At 39.7% G+C, this 20,938-nt stretch overlaps 1 protein-coding gene across 1 annotated transcript; it reads left to right on the top strand.

Moving 5' to 3' along the window:
- The first annotated feature begins 32 nt into the window (after positions 1-32).
- On the top strand, positions 33-16,987 carry LOC120174199. The gene is made up of 3 exons (XM_039181136.1): positions 33-162; positions 294-381; positions 16,754-16,987. Exons 1-3 carry the CDS (start codon positions 93-95, stop codon positions 16,890-16,892), a joined length of 297 nt encoding a protein of 98 aa, XP_039037067.1. The 5' UTR covers positions 33-92; the 3' UTR covers positions 16,893-16,987.
- The last annotated feature ends 3,951 nt before the right edge of the window (positions 16,988-20,938 follow it).

The raw sequence follows: 20,938 nt of genomic DNA, 5'->3' as shown, positions 1-20,938 counted from the left end.
TACCACTAGACCATTCGTGCGGTTAGTTCCATACCAGAAAATCGTTTCTTTCTTTTTAGTTCATCTCAAAGAAGGTTTAATTTCTGTGCAAAATGGTGGAACCTAAGAGCAAGGTTGAATCGATAAGGGAATGGGTCGTCGATCACAAGCTTAGAACTGTTGGTAATTATTTTCTTCTTCGGTTTTCACGTGGGATTTTTTGTAATTTTTTTTACAGAAAAATGTGTTTGGTTTGTTGGGATTTTATTTATTTATTTATTTGAAATTTAATTTTGGCTTGTTTTGAATGGAAGGGTGTTTGTGGCTTAGCGGTATTGCGGGTTCTATTGCTTACAATTGGTCTCAACCTAGCATGAAAGCCAGCGTTAAGATCATCCACGCTTTCACCTATTTCCTTTAATATTTTTGGATCAAGTCATTTTCATTTGCTTTACAAAGGTGTAGACACCCGTTTTTGACCGAGTTAATATATATATTATTATAATTACTTATTATTATTATTATTATATTATTATTATTATATTATTATTAATATTTTATTTATTATTATTATTAATATTATTATTATTATTATTATTTTTGCAGGGTTTTTGTTCAACTCCCACTCAATCCACTACTAAAACCCACTCAACCCACTTAACCACTAAAATCTACCACTACATTCAAACATGCAAGCAAATATAAAGAGGAGGGAGATCACTGCTATGGAGGCCGAAACCGAGGAAGGAAAAGCAATTTTGGCTTGAAATGGCTCGTGGCACTGCAACAGTCGAGTATGGTGTCAATATCTATGGCTCTGCCTTCTCTTCTGATCCCAGTGATCAGCATGGCCAAAGCAATGGCAATTTAAATGCTTTTCAGCAGTTGCCCAACTGCAGTTTGAGTGTTCCCAGACATGCGGCTTCCGGATTCGAGCAGGGAAAACAACCATGTTCCCTCCAAATATTTTGCTGGCAGCCGATTGATTGGGTGGTCTGTTCGTAGTTCATAAACGACAGCAAAACAAGGAAACTAAAGGATTCGGTGCAATCGTCACCGACCAAATCCAATCCCAAATGGACACTTCTTCCTCTCTTCATCACTCGAAAGCAAAGCTTCTCGATTTTCTCTACTATTCAAAGGAAAATGTTCGGTAAAATGGTCATCACCGAGCTTAGCAAACGAACCCCAAAATCCAAATCCCTAAAATCAATTCCCAGATCCTTACCAGTCTCTTCGGCATTGATTCAAACATCATTCGCGCCTCCATTTTCTAGGCCATCATCATCATCAAAGCCCAATCTCGTTCCCTTTGTCCCTGAAAATGTAATCCATCACCTTCACAATTCAATCGTTTCAACTGCCGATATGTTCTGGAATTTCCTCGAGCACCCGGTTTTCGAAAACATTGTCTCCTTATCCGCCGAATTCCAGAACTTCTTCAATGAGTGGCAAGGGTCTAGGAGTTTGCTCTAAATGGTATTGCTGCTTGTTGGGAGTATACCTATGCGGTTCTACCCATAATTTTGCAACTGCATTTGAAGCCTTTTCTCACCGTGGGTTTACATGCCATCTCAAGACTTTTCTACCCATAGTTTTGTTTTTTATATATTGTTTTATTATTATTATTATTATTATTATTATAAATTTTTACTCAATTTTATGTATCTTCATTTATCTATTCTATTTATTTTATTATTAATGTTATATTAATGGTTTTTTATTTCTTTTTCATATTTATTTTTATTTCACAATCTAACAATTTTTTTGACTTTTTAGGGAATTTTTTTATCAATTGAAGGTAAGTAATTTGAATCAGATTTTTAAATTTTAATTTCAATTTTTTGCAATTAAAGACAACCAATAAATTAATTGGTACTGAAATGACAGTTCAAGAGTGCTAATCCTTCCTTGACTGTAATCGACTCCCGAACTCGACACATTTTTGGTAAAAACGCAGGTCAGGTAAGATGGTGTCCAATCCACCTAAATGTTTTTAAAGTGATCGGTGGTGACTCAAACCCAATTATTCAAGTCAAAGCCCAATTTCGGGCCCAACCGAAGGGCAGTTACGACAACTTGGTGACTCTGCTAGGAACAAATAAGTGAGTAAGGCTAAGATAATTTCCAGTTGTCTTTTTAATGAAAAGGGTAAGTTTAAATTTTAAGGTAATTTTTCGATCCTTATTACTTAATTCTGATTATGTTTTTTTTTAAATAAATAGTTGTACTGACAGTTTTCTCAATGATTTCAACTTTTAAAGCTTTTTTCATCTAAGGCTCTAAACTCGAGCTTCAAACTCGTTTTTAAGTGGAGGTGAAAGCGACGCTCTCGTGAGAATTTATTCTTCATATGGGCCTAGCAAGTAACTTTCGCGATTCATATACCTTATGTTTTCATGTGAATTTATTCTCCGTATGGGCATAAGAGAATGTTTCCTCTCGAGTTTAACTTAGGCCACACAAGCTGGTAACGGGCTTAGGACTAAAGGTCTGGCAAGCCTAAGGGGCACCGGCAAGGAGAATTCGGGTACCGCTTTTTAGAACCTAAACCGGGAGACTATGAAGAATTATAGCCTACCCCGAAACCCAATTTCAAGCCTAGGATGTTTTTACCCTAACTATGATGTTTACTTTTTTCTTTTCACATTTTTACTTTCATTACTATTATTCTTATTTTTACTAACTTTTTGTTTTTATTGTCTTTTTTTAGCTTTTGCATCATAAAAGAGGCTAATGATCCCTAAAAAGTGTTTGTTACACACAAATAATCTGAACTAATGGACAAAGGGGTTGCAACGCAAGAGATAAAAAAGTCGAGGTACGACTATGGTCTGAGAAGACTCAGAAAGAGAAGGGAGACAGTCTTCAGGGAAGCTATGTGTCAGAACTGGTTAGCTACGCCTCTGTCAGTCTGAAACAGAACGATGTCCAATAGCTATAGAGCATTTGGGACAGTTGGAAGGGTGTCCGAAGACAGAAGTTCAACCAGCAATATGGTGATATCGCACTCCTACTCTATGTCAAGATAGACGAGCCCTTGATCAGAGTCTTGATTCAATTCTAGAATCCGGGGTATAGCTGCTTTACCTTTAACTGGGAGGACATGGTTCCCACGATTGAAGAATATACTACACTGCTACACTGCGAAAGCATCAGACTGGAGCAAGCCTATATCAAGCATATCAAAAGTCAACATTTCAAAATGAGTTGGCCAAAGTTGCAGGAGTATATGAGAAATAGGTAACTAACCGGACTCAGCGCAGAGGTGCTGGGGAAGGAATTCCTTGGGCTGACATCAAGCAACTAATGAAGAACCACCCTGATGAATGAAAGACCATAAATCTTTTTGCACTGGGTCTGTATGGTTTGATTATCTTCCCGAAGACTTTGGGGTGTATCGATACAGTTGTGGTAGAACTATTCGAACAACTCTCGTGGTGACTAAATCCAGCACCGACCATTTTAACCGAGACCTTCCGCTCTCTCAACCACTGCAGAAAGATTGGCGGAGGAAGGTTCATTGGGTGTGATCAACTTCTCCAGGTTTGGATTCACAATCATTTCTGGAAAACTAATGGGGTTACCTACCGCCGATTCAGCACAACTTATTCACCTTTGGGGGAATTCATCACTCTGAAATGGCATAAAGCGCCTCAAATGAAAAATGGATGAAAGTCTTCACACACCTTCAGGAACGAGATATAGCCTATAGAGCCCCTTGGTTGACCAACAGTGACATTCTCTTCCGATGTGGGGATTCAGACACTATGACCCTACTTGGATTATGGGGTGGAGTTGGGTATTCTCCGCTCTTGGCGCTTCGATAGTATGGGGCACGTCAGTTTGTCCCAACAATATATGGACTATCAAGATCAGAATATGTATACCACAGTGACAACGATAAGAAGATGATCAAAGAGGTAGCCGAGTCATGGAAGAAGGTATTCCGGCTAGATGTCGTGGTTGCTAAAGACATGGTTACTCCGGACTATTTGGAGTGGCGAAGATTGAGGAAAAACGACAATATCCTAGTGTCGGATTGTAAAGATACCCAAACTATGGAAGAACATCTCAGGCGTGTTTGTAGACACCTGTTTTGTCCGAGAAATAAAAATTATATTATAATAATTATTATATTATAATTATAATTATTATAAATTATTATTATTAGTATTAATATTCTGTTTATTTTTATTTCTTGCAGGCATTACAACAAGCCCAACTAGACCCATTTACAAAGAGTCATCAGACCCAAACCCGAAAACTCAATTACAAACAACCCGACCCAAGCCCACAAAGCAAGTGACCCGGTTACAACCCGACCCATTGCTGCTGCCAGCACACCCGAGCATGCCCATGTGCTGCCCACACCCTGCAGTAACCTGGCTCCCACGTGGAACACCCCAACCGTGCCCATGCTCCACAACGCCCAAGCACCTGCCCATACCCCTGCCAAGTGTCACGGACTTAGCCTAGTTGGTTCGGTTGCTAATCCGTGAGGCACTCGAAAGGGACGCTTCCCAACCAAGTCAGCCTTAATCTCGTAGATCTGATCAAGCATAAACAAACATCGCGTTAGATCTTTATAGCCACATGGTCCTTCGACCAATAATCCGAGCCCGTGGGGCATAGCGGATGCACATCTCAACCCCCGGACTTCTCCGAGAGAAAAATGTTTTATTAATAAAAGAAATATCGGGTTACAGAAGACTCACCCACACCACCGATTAGGCCGTAGGGGCGGCCCTCGATGGTGTTCACAAGACACGTACCTTTACCTGTGGATCAACCCAAACTCTGCCGGCTGTCCACCCCCTACATATATGCGAAAACAAAATAACAGAAATGCTACCTATAGACGTTGAAATGCTCGAACAGGGGACAGTAAGTCATACCCCTACTCCCTACCTAAAACATTAAAATGCTTGAAAGAGGACAAGCTTATTCTACCCTGCCACTAGGCCCTATACATGGTTGGCCTTGGCGTACCTACCCGGTTGTGGCCCCATAAAAGGGACGATCACGACAATCTCCCCCACTTAATTTGTCGACGTCCTCGTCGACTGCTTGGCCTGAAACTCTTCAATCTGTTGCTTAAATGCCCTGAGATCATACTCTCTTTCCCAAGTGTTCTCTTCCTGATCAAAGCCTCCCCACTTGACTAGATACTCCCGTCTTTGCTTTCCACCCACCTTAACAATTCTCCCTGCTAGAATCTCGTCAACATGACGCTGTGAGGGTGGTTGTGTGCCGATTGACTCCCTGGCAGACATACTCTGATTATCGATATTGGGATCGGTGTGAAACGGCTTCAAATTGCTCACATGGAAGACAGGGTGAACTCTCATCCAAGTAGGAGGGTCAACTTTGTACGAAGCATTCCCCACCTTTGCTACTATTAAGACTGGACCCTCGTACTTACGCACCAAGCGACGATCCCTCTGGCGTAAAAATCTAAGTTGTTCTGGCATCAACTTGACTAGCACCAAATCTCCAACCTGAAAGTGTACGTCTCGCCTGTTACGATCTGCGCATTTCTTCATACGCTTCGTTACTTTCTCTAAGTAAGCCTTGGCAATCTCCATATTCTGCTTCCACTCCCCACAAATTTGAGGCACGAGGGCATCTACCTTGAGAGTTCTCATCCACAGTGTGAGGAAGTCTCGACTGCTGACCTGTCACCAGTTCAAAAGGGCTTTATTAGTAGACGAACTCTTTTGTGAATTAAAACATAATTGCGCCATATCCAATAATGGAGGCCAGTTCTTCTGATTGGCCTGAATAAAGTGCCTCAGGTACTCCTCCAAGAGTCCATTAAATCGCTCAGTCTGACCATCTGTTTGAGGGTGGTAACTCGACGAAAAGTTGAGTTGTGTCCCTAATAACTGGAACAATCATTTCCAAAATTTCCCAATAAATCTTCCATCTCGGTCACTGACTATGCTCTGAGGAATGCCCCAATATTTCACCACATGTTTGAACACCAACTTAGCAGTCTCTTCCGCCGAACAATACTTTGATGCTGGTATAAAAGTGGCGTACTTCGAGAACCTGTCCACTACCACCAAAATTGATCCAAGATCTCCTACTCGAGGTAAGCGTGATATAAAATCCAAGGAGATACTCTCCCAAGATCGGGCAGGTACGGGTAGTGGCTCGAGCAACCCAGCAGTCCTCTGTCGATCTACCTTATCTTGTTGACAGATAAGACATGTCTTGGTGTAATCCATCACATCTTGGCGCATTTGAGGCCAATAATACCCTTGTCCCAACAAAGCAACAGTACGCCTCCAACCCGGATGCCCGGCCCATGGGGTATCATGACATTCCTTCAACAGCTTCTGTCGTAGATTTCCTGCTCGAGGAACAAACATTCGTGGCCCCTTTGTCATCAATAAGCCATTTTCTATCCAAAAACATTTCGAAACACCCTCTTTAACCATCTCCATAAGGGCCCCCACTTGTGGATCTTGCTTGGAAAAGTTCACAAGGAGCTGACGAATTTCATTGGACACTCTACTAGCGGATATAGGGGCCACACATCGAAGTGCTGCCAAATCTGCCCTGCGACTCAAAGCATCAGCAACCTGATTCTTTTTCCCCGCCTTATGCTCAAAGCTGAAGTCAAACTCGGCCAGAAACTCTTGCCATCTAGCTTGCTTTGCTGTTAGTTTCGGTTGTGTAAGGAAGTGGCTAACTGCTGTATTATCGGTCTTTACCACAAATTTGGAACCCAAAAAATAATGCCTCCAAATCCTCAAGCAATGAATTACTGCAAGAAGTTCTTTCTCTGGAGCCGTATATCTCGCTTCAGTTTCATTTAGCTTCCTACTCTCAAACGCCACGGGATGTTTGTCTTGTAAGAGTACGCCTCCAATTGCATAGTCGGATGCGTCTGTCTCTACTACTAGAGGTTTTTCCAGGTCTGGCAAGGTAAGCACTGGTTCACTGATTACAACCTTCTTTAAATCGTCAAAGGCCTCTTGACAGTCCTTGGACCAAACCCACTCGCAGCCTTTCTTCAGCAAATCGGTGAGTAACTTTACTCTACGAGAATAACCTTCTACGAATCGTCTATAATAATTGTCCAAACCAAGGAAAGATCTAAGCTCACTAACATTTTGTGGGGTCGGCCACTCCTGGATAGCCTTCACCTTCTCTTTATCCATACGAATGCGCCCTCGTTCAATGATGTGGCCCAAAAATTGGACTTGCGTTTGGGCGAAAGCACATTTCTCCTTCTTCACAAAAAACCGATTTTCCCGTAATCTCGTCAGCACCAACCGAAGATGCTCCAAGTGCTCTTCTATCGAATTGCTAAAAATCATTATATCGTCCAAGTAGATGACTACGAATTTATCGAGATAGTCATGGAACACCTGGTTCATTAAAGTGCAGAAAGTAGCGGGAGCATTGGTTAGTCCAAAAGGCATAACGAGAAATTCAAATGCTCCATACCGAGTTACACATGTCGTCTTAGGCTCATCCCCTTCGGCCACTCTCACTTGATGGTATCCCGACCTGAGATTCAACTTCGTGAAATACTTAGCATTACTCAGCTGGTCGAACAAATCGGCAATCAACGGAATGGGATATTTATTCCTGACAGTCACTTTGTTTAATGCTCTATAATCAACACATAATCTCAAACTCCCATCATGTTTTCTCTGGAATAACACAGGTGCCCCGAAAGGTGACTTCGAGGGTCGAATAAATCCTGCTTGGAGCAACTCATCCAACTGTTTCCTCAACTCTGCCAACTCCGGAGGACTCATCTGATATGGGCATTTCGCAAGAGGTTTTACTCCCGGAATTAATTCAATCTCATGGTCCACCAACCGTCTAGGGGGCAACTCTTTCGGCAATTCACCCGGCATTACATCCTCAAAGTCTCTCAGCACTTCTTGAACATTCCTGGGCACCATGCCAAGATTGTCATCCTCTTTGGAAATTGGAAAGACTAAGAAGGAGGGCTCCCCCTTTTTCACCCCTCTCTTAAATTGGATAGCGGACAATATCTTCTTCCCAGGATGAGGGAGAATCGTAGCTGCTACCACACATGGCTGCTCCCCCATGAACATTAAACAACTTGATGCCGGAACAGGAATCACCTGGGATGCCATCATAAAATCGAGCGCTAACACCACGTCAAAATCATCCATATGGGAAACAGTGAAATCTACACTTCCTTCCCAAGACCCAAGCTTGATACTGACCCTCTTCACACCTCCACATATCATTGAAGCGGCAGAGTTAACTGCTTTCATTTGTCCCACCTCCTTGGTGACAATCAACTTACATCTCTCCGCTTCCTCAGGAGAGATAAACGTATCTGTGGCCCCTGTGTCGACTAGAGCTTTAGAGGTTTTCCCATTTACTGAGATGTCCACATACATCAATCCCCTCTCTGGTTCTTTCCTCAAGTTACTCAACTGAGACTGTAATGCAGTTATGAATCGAATGGAGCCCATTCTAGCCGGCTCAGGCTCGGTATCTCCCATCGGAGCGTTCACTCTTTCTCCGTCCTTTGTTGTTGCAACCATGGCATTAAAAGTACTTCGTTGTGGACACTCTGCAACCCGATGAGGTCCATTGCAAAGAAAACACCTTAACGAGGGTCTATTCCCTCCATTGCTCGATCCAGGACCAGTAGGGACTTTATTTTGAGCTGGGTCCCTTCCAGGGACTCTTCTATTTGCTCCCCAACTCGATGTCTTCTCCCCTCGAGCCAACTTGTTCCCACTAACCTGTTGGGTGTTAGCTCCACTCACAGAAGGCGTCTTGCGCTTTTCAGGATGATCGTTATAATCATTAAGGCACTCGGCAGCAGCTATCGCTATTGTCAAATCTTGAACCTTCTGTCTCTGTAACTCGAGTCTAGCCCATGGCTTGAGCCCTTCAAGAAAATAAAACAACTTATCTCTTTCTGACATATCCTTTATATCCAACATCAAGGTTGAGAACTCTCTCACATACTCCCGTATAGTCCCAGTGTGGGATAATTCCCTTAGCTTCTTACGAGCGTTGTAATCAACATTCTCGGGGAGGAAGGAGGTCTTCAACTCCTTCTTTAACGCATCCCAAGTCGTAATGGAGCACACTCCATCTTTGAACTTGGACCGCCACCATAACTTGGCGTCACCACCTAGATACATCAAAGCCATTGCCACCTTATCTTCCTCAGACTCCGTGCGCATAGCTCGAAAATACTACTCTATGTCAAATAAGAAATTCTCAAGCTCTTTAGCATCCCTCGCTCTATCAAAGCGTTGAGGATCAGGGATCTTGGCTCGTGTGCCCACTCTTTCAATAGGGTTTGCGGTCAAACTAGCTACCGCTGCCTGAAGCACACTGACTTGAGCCTTCAGCTCATCATACCCAAGTTGTATCACGCCTATGGCATCTCTTGCCTCATTGCCCAAATCAGTCACTGTCTCAAGCAAATCTTCTTGGGTCTCCTCTACTCTCCTCATACGATCACCAGATATCATATGAGCTCTAAGGGCAGCTAGTGCGGCTTCGATCTCTTCTAGCTTCCGTCGATCAACCGAACCAGTCTCTTGCACAACTGGCTCGGTAGCTTCCTGCTCTACACCTCTGTGAGAGCTTGTCGATCCGCCATTTCGTGTGCGAACCATTCTTGGTGCAACCGGCTCAGTAACTTCCTGCTCTACACCTCTGTGAGAGCTTGTTGCTCCGCCATTTCGTGTGCGAACCATTCTTTGTAACTCGCTGGCACCTCTATGCCTGCAACACAAATAAGCACAATCGTGCCTAAATTAGGAAGGAAAAGAGCACCGCTGTGCTGAATCCATAGCACCTCTGTGCTAGAATTAACGATTGAGCACCTCTATGCTTCAATCGAGAGCTGACACCTCTGTGTAGCCAAAAGTGATTGAGCACCTCTGTGCTTCAATCGAGAACTGACACCTCTGTGCAGTTAAAAAAAATGACTGAGCACCTCTGTGCTTCAGCTGGGAGTTGACACCTCTGTGTAGCTAAGATGATTGAGCACCTCTGTGCTTCAATTGAGGACTGACACCTCTGTGCAGCCAACTATGACTGAGCACCTCTGTGCTTCAATCTAAATTCTGGCACCTCTGTGCATTGGAATGATTGAGCACCTCTGTGCTACAATCTAAAATCAAGCACCTCCGTGCTTTTACAAATGATCGAGCAGTTCCGTGCTGCGGTCTGAGGTGAAGCACCTCTGTGCTAGGTTTAGCACTTGTGCACAGCTGTGCCACAAGCAGGTAACAAGCACTATCATGCTTTACTAAACAAAATGAGCACCTTCGTGCTTTTAGTAAATGAACACGCACCTCTGTGCTCTGATACCAAGTGTCACGGACTTAGCCTAGTTGGTTCGGTTGCTAATCCGTGAGGCACTCGAAAGGGACGCTTCCCAACCAAGTCAGCCTTAATCTCGTAGATCTGATCAAGCATAAACAAACATCGCGTTAGATCTTTATAGCCACATGGTCCTTCGACCAATAATCCGAGCCCGTGGGGCATAGCGGATGCACATCTCAACCCCCGGACTTCTCCGAGAGAAAAAATGTTTTATTAATAAAAGAAATATCGGGTTACAGAAGACTCACCCACACCACCGATTAGGCCGTAGGGGCGGCCCTCGATGGTGTTCACAAGACACGTACCTTTACCTGTGGATCAGCCCAAACTCTGCCGGCTGTCCACCCCCTACATATATGCGAAAACAAAATAACAGAAATGCTACCTATAGACGTTGAAATGCTCGAACAGGGGACAGTAAGTCATACCCCTACTCCCTACCTAAAACATTAAAATGCTTGAAAAGAGGACAAGCTTATTCTACCCTGCCACTAGGCCCTATACATGGTTGGCCTTGGCGTACCTACCCGGTTGTGGCCCCATAAAAGGGACGATCACGACACCAAGCACCACGACCGAGCAGACAACAGCTCGGCTCCCTAACTGGTGCCCATCCTCTGGTGCTCCTGCTCCACTATCGACGAGGCACTGCAAATATGGCATCAACAGCATACTCAAGGGGCATAAAAAAAGAGAGCAGAATATATCAAGAACATGGGGCAAAAAAAAACAAGGAAAGAAAGCAGAGCAACAGGGGTGATCAACAACCATTCAAACAAGGGTCTTCGGCTACTGGGGAAAATTTAGCAACAACAGAAGGAGAGGAAATTCGTTGTAACGAAGAAAAACCAGTAGAAATAATCAAGGAAAACAGAAAATACCACGCTTATTCGGAAGCAATCAGAGAGATTTATCAGGGGTATCTCCATTTTCATTCTCGGTTTTTCTTTTCTCTTTTTTTCATTCTGTTTGTGTTTGCATGTGGGTTTTGATGTAGGGTTGATGGTTTTAGAACAAATTAGGGAAGGTTTCGGCTATAGGTCGAATCCTAGGTGACCACGACCACTGTCAGTGGTGGTTGGAGGTCGAGGCATCACTGATTTACGGCCTTGGTTGGTTTATTTTAGGCTCAGTAATGGATTTTTAGGTTATAAAAGGATTCAATCTTGAGGAATTTGAGTTATAGATGGGTGAATAGGGTGTTTAACTCATCATCGGAATTGTGGGTAGACAATGGTCGTGGTTCTTCATGACCATTCATTTTGGGCTTCTCAAAACAGTAAAATAAAGTAGAGAAGAGGAGTGTTTGATTACCTGGTTGGTCCTAGTCCAGTCCTATGGCGATCAGAGGGAGGAGGAATGTCATTGAGTCATGAGGGTTAAATGGTGGCCAGCCAGTGGTTTTAGTTGGCTCTCGTCTTGGTCGAGAGGAGCGAAGAAGAGAGGGGTAGAGAGAACGACGCGGGGAAGGAGATGTGTGGAGAATGATAACTAGGGTAACATATTACCTATTGGAAGCTATATGGGGCACGCCAAAACGACGGCGTTTGAGATTGCATGAAACGGTGCCGTTTCATTCGGAGAGGGGTGCTCACTTCAGCACCTGGATGGGTTATTTGCAGTCCTTATTTTGTTCTAATGTATTTTGATCATGTTCTATTCTTTTAACAGTTTCTGATTTCACCATCAATCTTCATGTGTGTTACATTTTAATCATGAGTTGTGTTGTGTTAAGCTTTTATTACTTTGCGTATTTGGCATAATATTTTCCCGGTTTTCATATTAGTTCAGTATAGTGTCTCGGGTTTATTGCAATTTTAATACCTAGAATGTGGGATTTTCCTGTTTTCGGATTTTGTTTGTTTAATTAGCTGCTTTGGTCCAATATTAGGTTATTTTCAATTTCTTGTTTTTATTTTTAATTTGTAATCTTGCATGACAGTGTTTTAATCCTTAGATTAATTATATATTTAATTAACCTTTCTGCTAGATTAGTTCGTTATTTTTTTTAGTTTTAATTAAATTTGTATTTTTGATTTTAACATATTTAGGCTACTTTGTCTTTTTAGAATTAGTTCCTACAGTTAAATCCCTTTTAATTTTGTCACTTGATTAAATAACTACCTTTTGTAATTTAGTTGTTTTGCATGATGGTATGTTTTAATATGCAAATAATTTATCTGAGAATTACGTGACATCATTTGTTGTATAATATGTATGATATCCTCATATGTATAACGATATTATTACATAATCAGATTAAGGGTAGTACCCTTTTAATTTAAAATTGTTTTAAGCGAGATGTCTTATCTCATTAAAGGTCAACTTTTCACGATTTTAAATTAAAAGTGTATATCGTTAGTGACACCTAAAAATTGATTCATCACTTTAAAATTTGGGAATGGAAGAAAAAGAAATGTTTGACTATTTAAATTTATCGAGAAAAGGTTGTTATAACTATTTAAGATCTGGTCTCAATATTTTTAAATAATCGAATATTCTTTATCTTTATAAAGGCTGGATAATTTTAACTTAATCAATCTTGGTGCTTTTGAGTATGATGAAATTCTATGTTATTATTTTATTGGGGATCATAAACCAAATTAAAATTGAACTTGTAAATTTCATTGCAAAGATGTTAATTAATCGACTATGTATTGATTTAGGGCGTTGTGGGGGTGCTAATCATTCCCCACGCGTAACCAACTCCCGAACTCATTTTCTGGTAACGTGGACCCCAATTTGTTATTTTAATTAAAATTAATTTTTTATTTAAAATTACAAAACATTTTTTGGTGTCCAATCACACCCTAATCAAAGATTAGTGGCGACTCTTCGAACCTGTGTTTTTCGTGAAGGAAATCTCAAATTTTTGAAACGAAAGGTTTTTTTAAAATCACATTACTTTTTAATTAAAAATCAATCAAAAGAGTTAAATTAAAAATGACGTGGTTTTCAAAAACTCTCGCTCCCCCGAAAGAAAAATCGTTTCGACACTGTCCCTTCCGAACTTGAGATTGCAAAGGAAGAGAGATTGCAAAGGAAGAGTTCGAAGCTGTGAAGAATGAGCTAAAACATGGGGTAAGAGAACTCGAGGCTGAACGATACCAGTGGAAATTAGATGTCGACACTTAGAAAGATCGGGCAGATAAGCTGGAGAAAGAATAGAAGAAGATCCATTTCGAAGACTTGAGAAAGGGGTACCAAGAGAAAGTCCAGGATAACTCCAATTTGAAAAGGACTTCTGAGTATTGGAAAGACGAAGCTCATAGTCTGAAAAGAAAGTTTGAGGGGCCTGATGAGAGAGCCTTGAAGGAACAACTGAAGCATGCTCAGAGGCTCTTAATAGACATCAGAACAAGCGCTTGAGAATCCAGGTGGCTGATCTGGAGAAATCTCTTCGGAAACTGATGCAGTGGGATCCGAGACAGATGATGCTGAGCTGTCAGATTGCACCTTGATGGCGCTGAGATACCATGATTTGGCAGATCAGCGCAAAGGCGGGAGTTGATTGTGATATGTTCCTCATTGGGGCCGTTTTGAGTGCGTTTCAGTCTTTTGGCCATAACTTTGGCTACAGGTGTCAGAATCGCGCATAAGACACCAATTCGGAAAGCCCCTTTCGACGCGCCAAATTGCTTTGGATCCTTGGACGATAGTTTCAATGTCCCTTGTTCCCTTGAGAACTCATACTTGTCTAATTTTAAAAGATTTTCTTTTCTTTATGGGACAAGTATGTTCCAAATGACCATAAAAATGGCAATGTGAACATTTTGTTATTTTTAAACATAATGAGTTGTTTTGAGAAATTAATTCTTTTTCTTTGGTTAAGCTCTCAATCCTAGCTTTCAAATCAAAATTTTCTTTTTTTTAAATCATTGATTTTGACTTTTGAAAGATCTAAATCATTTTTCAAATTTTCATTTTGATTTTTAAATTCAATTTTTGCTTTCAAAATCAAGTCATTTTCAACTTTGAGTTTTGAAATTAATTTCTTATATTTGTAATTCATGGTCTCATATTCTAAATACAAATCATTATAAGCATCTTGTAACTCATCAAAAGAATGTGAATTTAAATCATTTGAGTTAGAAGATACCTTGGGTTCTTCACGAGCCATTAGAGACACCACCTTTGTTGGTTCTTCTTTCTTATTTCAATGAAGCTTTTCGAGCTTATTCCAAAGCTCTTTGGCACTTGAACAAGAAGAAACTCATTCATTTACTTCGGGACCAAATGCACAAAACAACATGTGCATGGCCTTGGCATTAAGTTGAGCTTTCTTCCGTTCTTGGGCACACCACTCCTTCTTCTTCTTCTTTGGAGAAGAGTAGCCGTTCTCGATCATCTCTCATGCATCAAAATCATTGGATTGTATGAATAGCTTCATGAATTTCTTTCAATGATGGTAGTTTGCTCTATTGAAGTATGGAGGCTTGTTGATTGGTTGGGAGTCTTCCATTTGGAACGAGCCGGAGGTGGAAGTCATCTTCTTGATTTCTTTGGTAATCGGTAGAGCTTCTTCAAGGATCGTCTCAAGGTTGTTAAACCTTCTAATGAGTCAAGCTCTGATATCAATTATTAGGATTTGCGAAAGCTAGAATCGTCAACCGAAATTTTTTTACAAGGGGGAATTGATAGAAATGGTTTAGGGAGTAAGGAGAAATAAAAGATAAGGCAATAGAAACAAGGATTTATAGTGGTTCAACTTCTCAACCAAGTCTACATCCACTACCTTAGCTCCCCACTAAGGATTTTCTAACAAATTCACTAATTTGTTCTTCTTTTTAAAGGATCAAGAGATAATATTTACAACTCCCTATCTTTTTCCCTTGGTAAGATAGAACCAACCCCTTTACAATAAAGGATAAAAATAAGTAAACAAATAAACCTCTCAAAAGGAAGGTGTTTACAAAATTAAGTTCACAAAGAACAAATATTTACAAGAGAGAATGAAAATATGAATGAAAGACTTATTCTCTTGTGTTTGAATGCTTGGATAGGTTCTCTAACCTTTTTCAAGTGTCATTGACTTGTATTTATGTGTTGGAATCTTTTTGTGGCCGTTTCTAGCCGTTGGAGGTGTTTTGGAGCCGTTGGGGATTAATTTTCGTGCAAAATAAAGTTACCCAGAACAGAGGGTATCGGTACTCCTAAAGGAAGTACGGTACTACCTTTGTTATTTTTAAATCAACTAGCCGTTACTAGCCGTTGGGGCCTGATGGTATCGAAACTATGTATATGGTATCGATACTACTTTACATAGTAGTATCGGTACCCCTTTGGGTATCGGTACTATTTTTGCATTCTAGAATTTGAGCAATACTGGTAGTATCGATACTACCTAGTGAGTATCGATACTTCCCTTACCTTTTGTATCGGTACCATATGAATAATATAGGTACTGTTAATCAGGTATCGATATTGTAAGAACAGTATCGGTACTACTTGTCCAGAAAAACATTTTGTTCTCAATTCCAAGCTTTAAGGACTTTGAATTATTTTTAAAAACTTTGAAAACATTCAATTCAAGTCTAAAAACATTTTGCCTTAAATTGTTATATCAAAATATAGTTCAACAATATTGATTATGTGTCTTGTGCATTTGATAATTTTATAGGGCTACAAAGCATCAATCTATTCCTGCTGGTTCTGGGTTTTAGATGGTGTGAGTATTTGTGTTTCTAGCTGTTGGTTTCGAGTGAATGAAGCTAACATCTCCACCACCATTGTTGAATATTTGTTAAATGATTCAAATAATGCTATATTTGACCTCAATTGATTGGGATTTCAGGAGTATATATATACACACATGTATACTGTAAGCAAGATATGAAAAGGGACTTTAAACTTATCAAACTATTATAAAATGATCTTTAAACCTGTAGAAATTTGTTGATATTTTAACGTGGCAGCGGGCCATTTGGTAGTCATTTAGGAAGCTTAATGACCATTAGTAACATTTGAAAGGTCCTTGACAAAAAAGGATATTTTTTACATAGCTCATTGACCTCTAGTGTTCCTTAACCATTAGGTTTCAACATTTATCAATACGATAGTGTCGGAGCAATGGTAATGTGATGCTTTGCAGATGTTTCTGATATCCAATCTTTAAGAACTAGAGAACTGCCTTTCAAAACCATAGAAGAGTTTGTAACCATTGGAATTGTTTTAGTTGGTGCCTTTTTTCTTTGATTTGCATGAACTTCGGTGCGATATTGTCGGTTCGATTGTGCAAAGTTTAGTTGAAGGTCGTGCTCTTCTCGTTTTCATCTTTGTGTTAACTTACATTAATATATAAAGCAATCTTTTATGGCTTGAAATTGACTTGCATTTTGTGAAACTGGCCTTGCAATAACATTCTACATTTACATATTATGCCTCGTTTGTTAACACTCAATGGCAACTCCCTGCAATTCAGGTTGCATGCACAGGCCCTTACGTTGACTGCATTAGCTGGTGCTGCAGCGGTCGAATACTATGATCATAGGAAAAGGACCAAACCTGATCCGTATGCGAAGTTCCTTCCTGTCGATGGATACTCGCGCAAGGAGTAGACGGCCCGGGATAGGCTTTCCAGTATATAACTTTTTAGGGTTTAATAAAATATTTTATTTTTTTGTTGTTTAAAGAGAAAGGTATTACGTTTGCAAGTTCTCATCAACTGTCTTCCTCTTTAGCTTATGATATACCAATGGTATAATGGAGTTTGAATCTGCAATTTTACAGAAAAATAAGAGCCTTCTTATTATCATTACATTTCAACTATGTGAATTGAGTTAAATTAATCTTTTATTTAAAGTTTAAGGGTTAAATTGATATTTTATCTTAAGTTTAGGGGTTAAATTAATATTCGGGATGATTAAAAATTAGTTCTTTTGATTACTGTATAATGACATCAAACTAACGATCTTCAACATTCAATGGCCAAAAATGTTATTTAAGATATTAAAAAATTGATGACCAAAAGTGAATAGAAATGTAAAGGAATTGATCATTTTGATACTTTGCCTATTAAAGTAAGATTAAAAATACTAAAATTTGAATTTATAAATTCATACATAATAAGAACAAAAATATTAAATTAAATTTATAAATCATGCATAATGTAAATACTAATCATGTAATTTAATTGTTGAAATATATATTTAGATAAGTTTATTTGAAGTTTTTAATTATAGAAAAAAAAACGTGTATATTTTAGCATTGTTTTTGTAATTTTTATCTTTAATTGATTTTTTTTCATGGCACCATTAGTTTCTTCGTATTTGTCCTTCTATTTTGACTTTGGCACCAAAGTCGTCTTCAACTTTTTTTTTTATAACTTTGACGAAATCAAAGACAATTATCAATAATTTTAAGATATTAATCTTTTATCAAAATCGTTCAATTAGTAAGCAGTTTGATATCGTTCAAATAAGGTTTCGAGTTTGAGTTTTTGTATATGTAGAAAATCCCTGATGAGAGACTAATCCACCAAAGTTGTAACCCCTAGACCCGGTCTATGCGTTTCGACTAAGTCTAGCGGATTACATTAATGATTCTTTAAAATATTTCCCAAAAACGTTATTAGTTAATATAAATCATATTACAAATGACTTTTACAAAAGTATAATAAATAACGATAAACCCAACTCTTGAATATAAAACTAAAAGCGAGCACGTAAAATAAAATATGAAATAAATCCGAAGCATCGAAAATAAAATATTAGTAGCAAAAGCAGTAAACATCATATAACGATAAATACTTCAAAATAAGGCACATGTCACCATAATTAAAAACAGTTTGGGAGACAGAACATTACAACAAAATGATCTTAATAAATGCACAAATCCTCAAAGTGCCTGATACGGAGTGTCTATCTGAGAGTATCTAAAAGGGGTAAAACAATTTGAAAAGTGAGCTAGAGGTTCAGTGTGTCCCAACAGTGCAGAAATAAAAACATATATTTATGATTTTTGAAAAAATAGTACATATCATAATCATTAAAACATCATAGGAGTTTTTAAATTAAAAACTCTGAATCGTCCTCCAACCGAACGCCATGTTCACTTCCCCAGAACAGCACAACCTAAGGGAGTATCTTGGGGCCTGCGAGCCTACCCAAGATAATTCTCGGGGCCACAAATGCTTACCTAAGAAAATCTCAGGGCCGTAGAGCCTACCCAAGGCTCGACTTAGGTCCATAAAGAATTACCAGTCGGTGCTGAACCTATCCGAGGAATTACCAACAACGACTGAACCTATTAGAGTCTTCATGCCAAAACCCATAGTACCTAGAAGAAAACATTTTTCAGACGGTAACCCGTAGTAACAGAAATTCAGAGTTCAGACAGATCATCAGTTCAGTAAACAGTATCCAGAAATCATAAGTCGGGTAATCGTGCTTTACATTTCAGTAAATCTGGAATCAGATAAATCATACAGTAGTCAAATCAGATCAAACATTGTATTTCAAATCAGAGAAAACAATCATGTGCACATGAGATTTCAAACAGATATTTAAAACATTTATACTACACACAAGGAATATACCTCGATAATAGGGTCAGTCTAGAAGATCTATCGAGCACCAGCTTCACTAGGCTCTTCGACTGAACGGAAACCTAAGCCATATCAGAACAGGGTCATATTCAGAATAATAATCTAATCAGAATAACTAACAGGGTTACAGAACTATACGAGTATTCACGGGCCTCTCGAGGACGGGTGGATCAGGAAGAACTGGGTCGAGCAGTGAAACAGTCAGAAGATCCCCGAGTATCTTTAACATATCATAACAATAATTATTCCTTGACCATTCAGTTCAATTAATTGAATTATAACACTTTGATAAATATGCATTTTTCGGGTTTACGGGTTGATTCGGAGGCTTTCGGGTTTGAATTTGGCAAAACGGACTTTGGAATTAGACTCAAGACATCGAAAAGCATAAAATATAACTTTTCAAAAAAATTTGAATTTTTGGTCAAAGTCAAAGTCAATGGGTTTGACTGATAATTTGGAGGCTTTAGGGTTCGAATTTGGAAAAACGAACTTCGGAATCAGACTCAGGACGTCAAAAAATATAAAATATGACTTTTCGAAAAATTTGACTTTTTGGTCAAAGTCAACGGTTAACGGTCGGACAACGATCAACGGTTCGGGTCAACGGGTTAGTTCAGGTTGGGTGGGTTGAATCGGTTCGGATTGGTCAAACGGTCAAAACTGCCCAGCCCCTATTGTGAAGCTCCCCCACGCACAAGGGCGGCACATGCGGCCTCCTATGGCCTCCAAAAATTCCCAAAAAAATTTCTAAAATTCTTTTAAGCAATTTCAAGACACTTACCAAGCTCGGTTCAAAATTTTGAACGGTGGAGAGCTCGATTTCAATACGTCAAAAACTTTGACTTCCTCACGTGCCGGCAACGACGAAGATGTGACGGACACCAGTGGACTTGTAACAACGTAAGGAACACGATGGTGCGGGAGGTGTCGAAAAAAGGAGCAACGATTGGTGATGAATTAACGATTTTCATGATGATTTTGTTAAAAAAAAGTCGAAATTTTAAATCGAAATTCACGGCGTTTGATAGCGTTTCGCTACGATTGGTTTACAGGGTTTTGTTCACCGGTAGACGACGAACACGATGGTGGTTTCGAATCGATGATCGGTGACGAGACGACATCGGGATCGGGTTTGAAAAGAGGGTGCGGGAGGAGGAAAATTTAAGCAAATTTTCTGATTTTGAAATCAGAACAATTGCACGCATTTAAAATAAAAGGTTGTTGATACTCCTTGGGAAAATTTAGGGCTTGGTCCTTGAATTTCTTTCAACTTTTAAAATGGCCCATAAGTTCTGAAAAGTTTTAATTTGACCCTCAAATTTCACCCAATTAATTAAATTAATTTTTTATTGTTGTTACAATTCTCCCCCTCTAAAAGAAATTTCATCCTCGAAATTCATCATAATCGAATAGGAAACTGAGATTAGGTCTCTGATAGATCCTTTAATAGACAAAGCTAATTTGAAAATAATAGAATATCTTATTGGACTCAGAGCGGAAATAGGGTCTCAATGCCTTAATCTAAAGTCTTAGGGTCTTATGATACGAAACTTGTGTATAGAAAGGGTGTTGTTAGAAATGCATGGCATGAAACAAAAATAACAATAAATATAACTACAGAAATCTCAGGCTCAAATCGATCACTGGAACGTCGGGTTGCATAAACAAGAGCAAGCTGTCGAGCCTCAGAAGCAGTTGGTCCTCTACTCTGTGATCGGGCTCTACTGTCGTCCCTAGAAACAGATCCGGAAGTCCTACCTGACTATAACTCATATCTGGAGTCTGAACAGAGGCCTGAGAACTTATAGGAGTATGAGCAGGTGTCTAATCGATAGGAGCTGGATATGGACAATTCCTCAGGAAGTGCTTACTGGATCCACAACGAAAATAGGTACCCATCTTCTTACGACACTGTCCCTCATGTCAATTTCCACATAACTCACAACTCAATTTCGGAGTAGAATATACAGAATCCTCTCGACTAGCTACAATAGGTGGAGGAGATGCAGACCTCGAATCACACTGACTCATCTAATGAGAAACCATACGAAATCT

The sequence above is a fragment of the Hibiscus syriacus genome, unplaced genomic scaffold (assembly GCF_006381635.1).
Source record: "Hibiscus syriacus cultivar Baekdansim isolate YM2019G1 unplaced genomic scaffold, ASM638163v2 tig00112042_pilon, whole genome shotgun sequence".
NCBI lineage: Eukaryota > Viridiplantae > Streptophyta > Magnoliopsida > Malvales > Malvaceae > Hibiscus > Hibiscus syriacus.
The sequence above is the reverse complement of the archived record's forward strand: the minus strand, read 5'-3'. Positions and strand labels throughout refer to the sequence as shown.

Coding starts and splice junctions, on each gene's coding strand:
- LOC120174199 (XM_039181136.1), top strand. CDS start 93: ATGGTGGAACCTAAGAGCAAGGTTGAATCGATAAGGGAATGGGTCGTC. Junction 163..293: donor TCACAAGCTTAGAACTGTTG/GTAATTATTTTC, acceptor TTTGAATGGAAG/GGTGTTTGTGGCTTAGCGGT. Junction 382..16,753: donor AGCGTTAAGATCATCCACGC/TTTCACCTATTT, acceptor CTCCCTGCAATT/CAGGTTGCATGCACAGGCCC.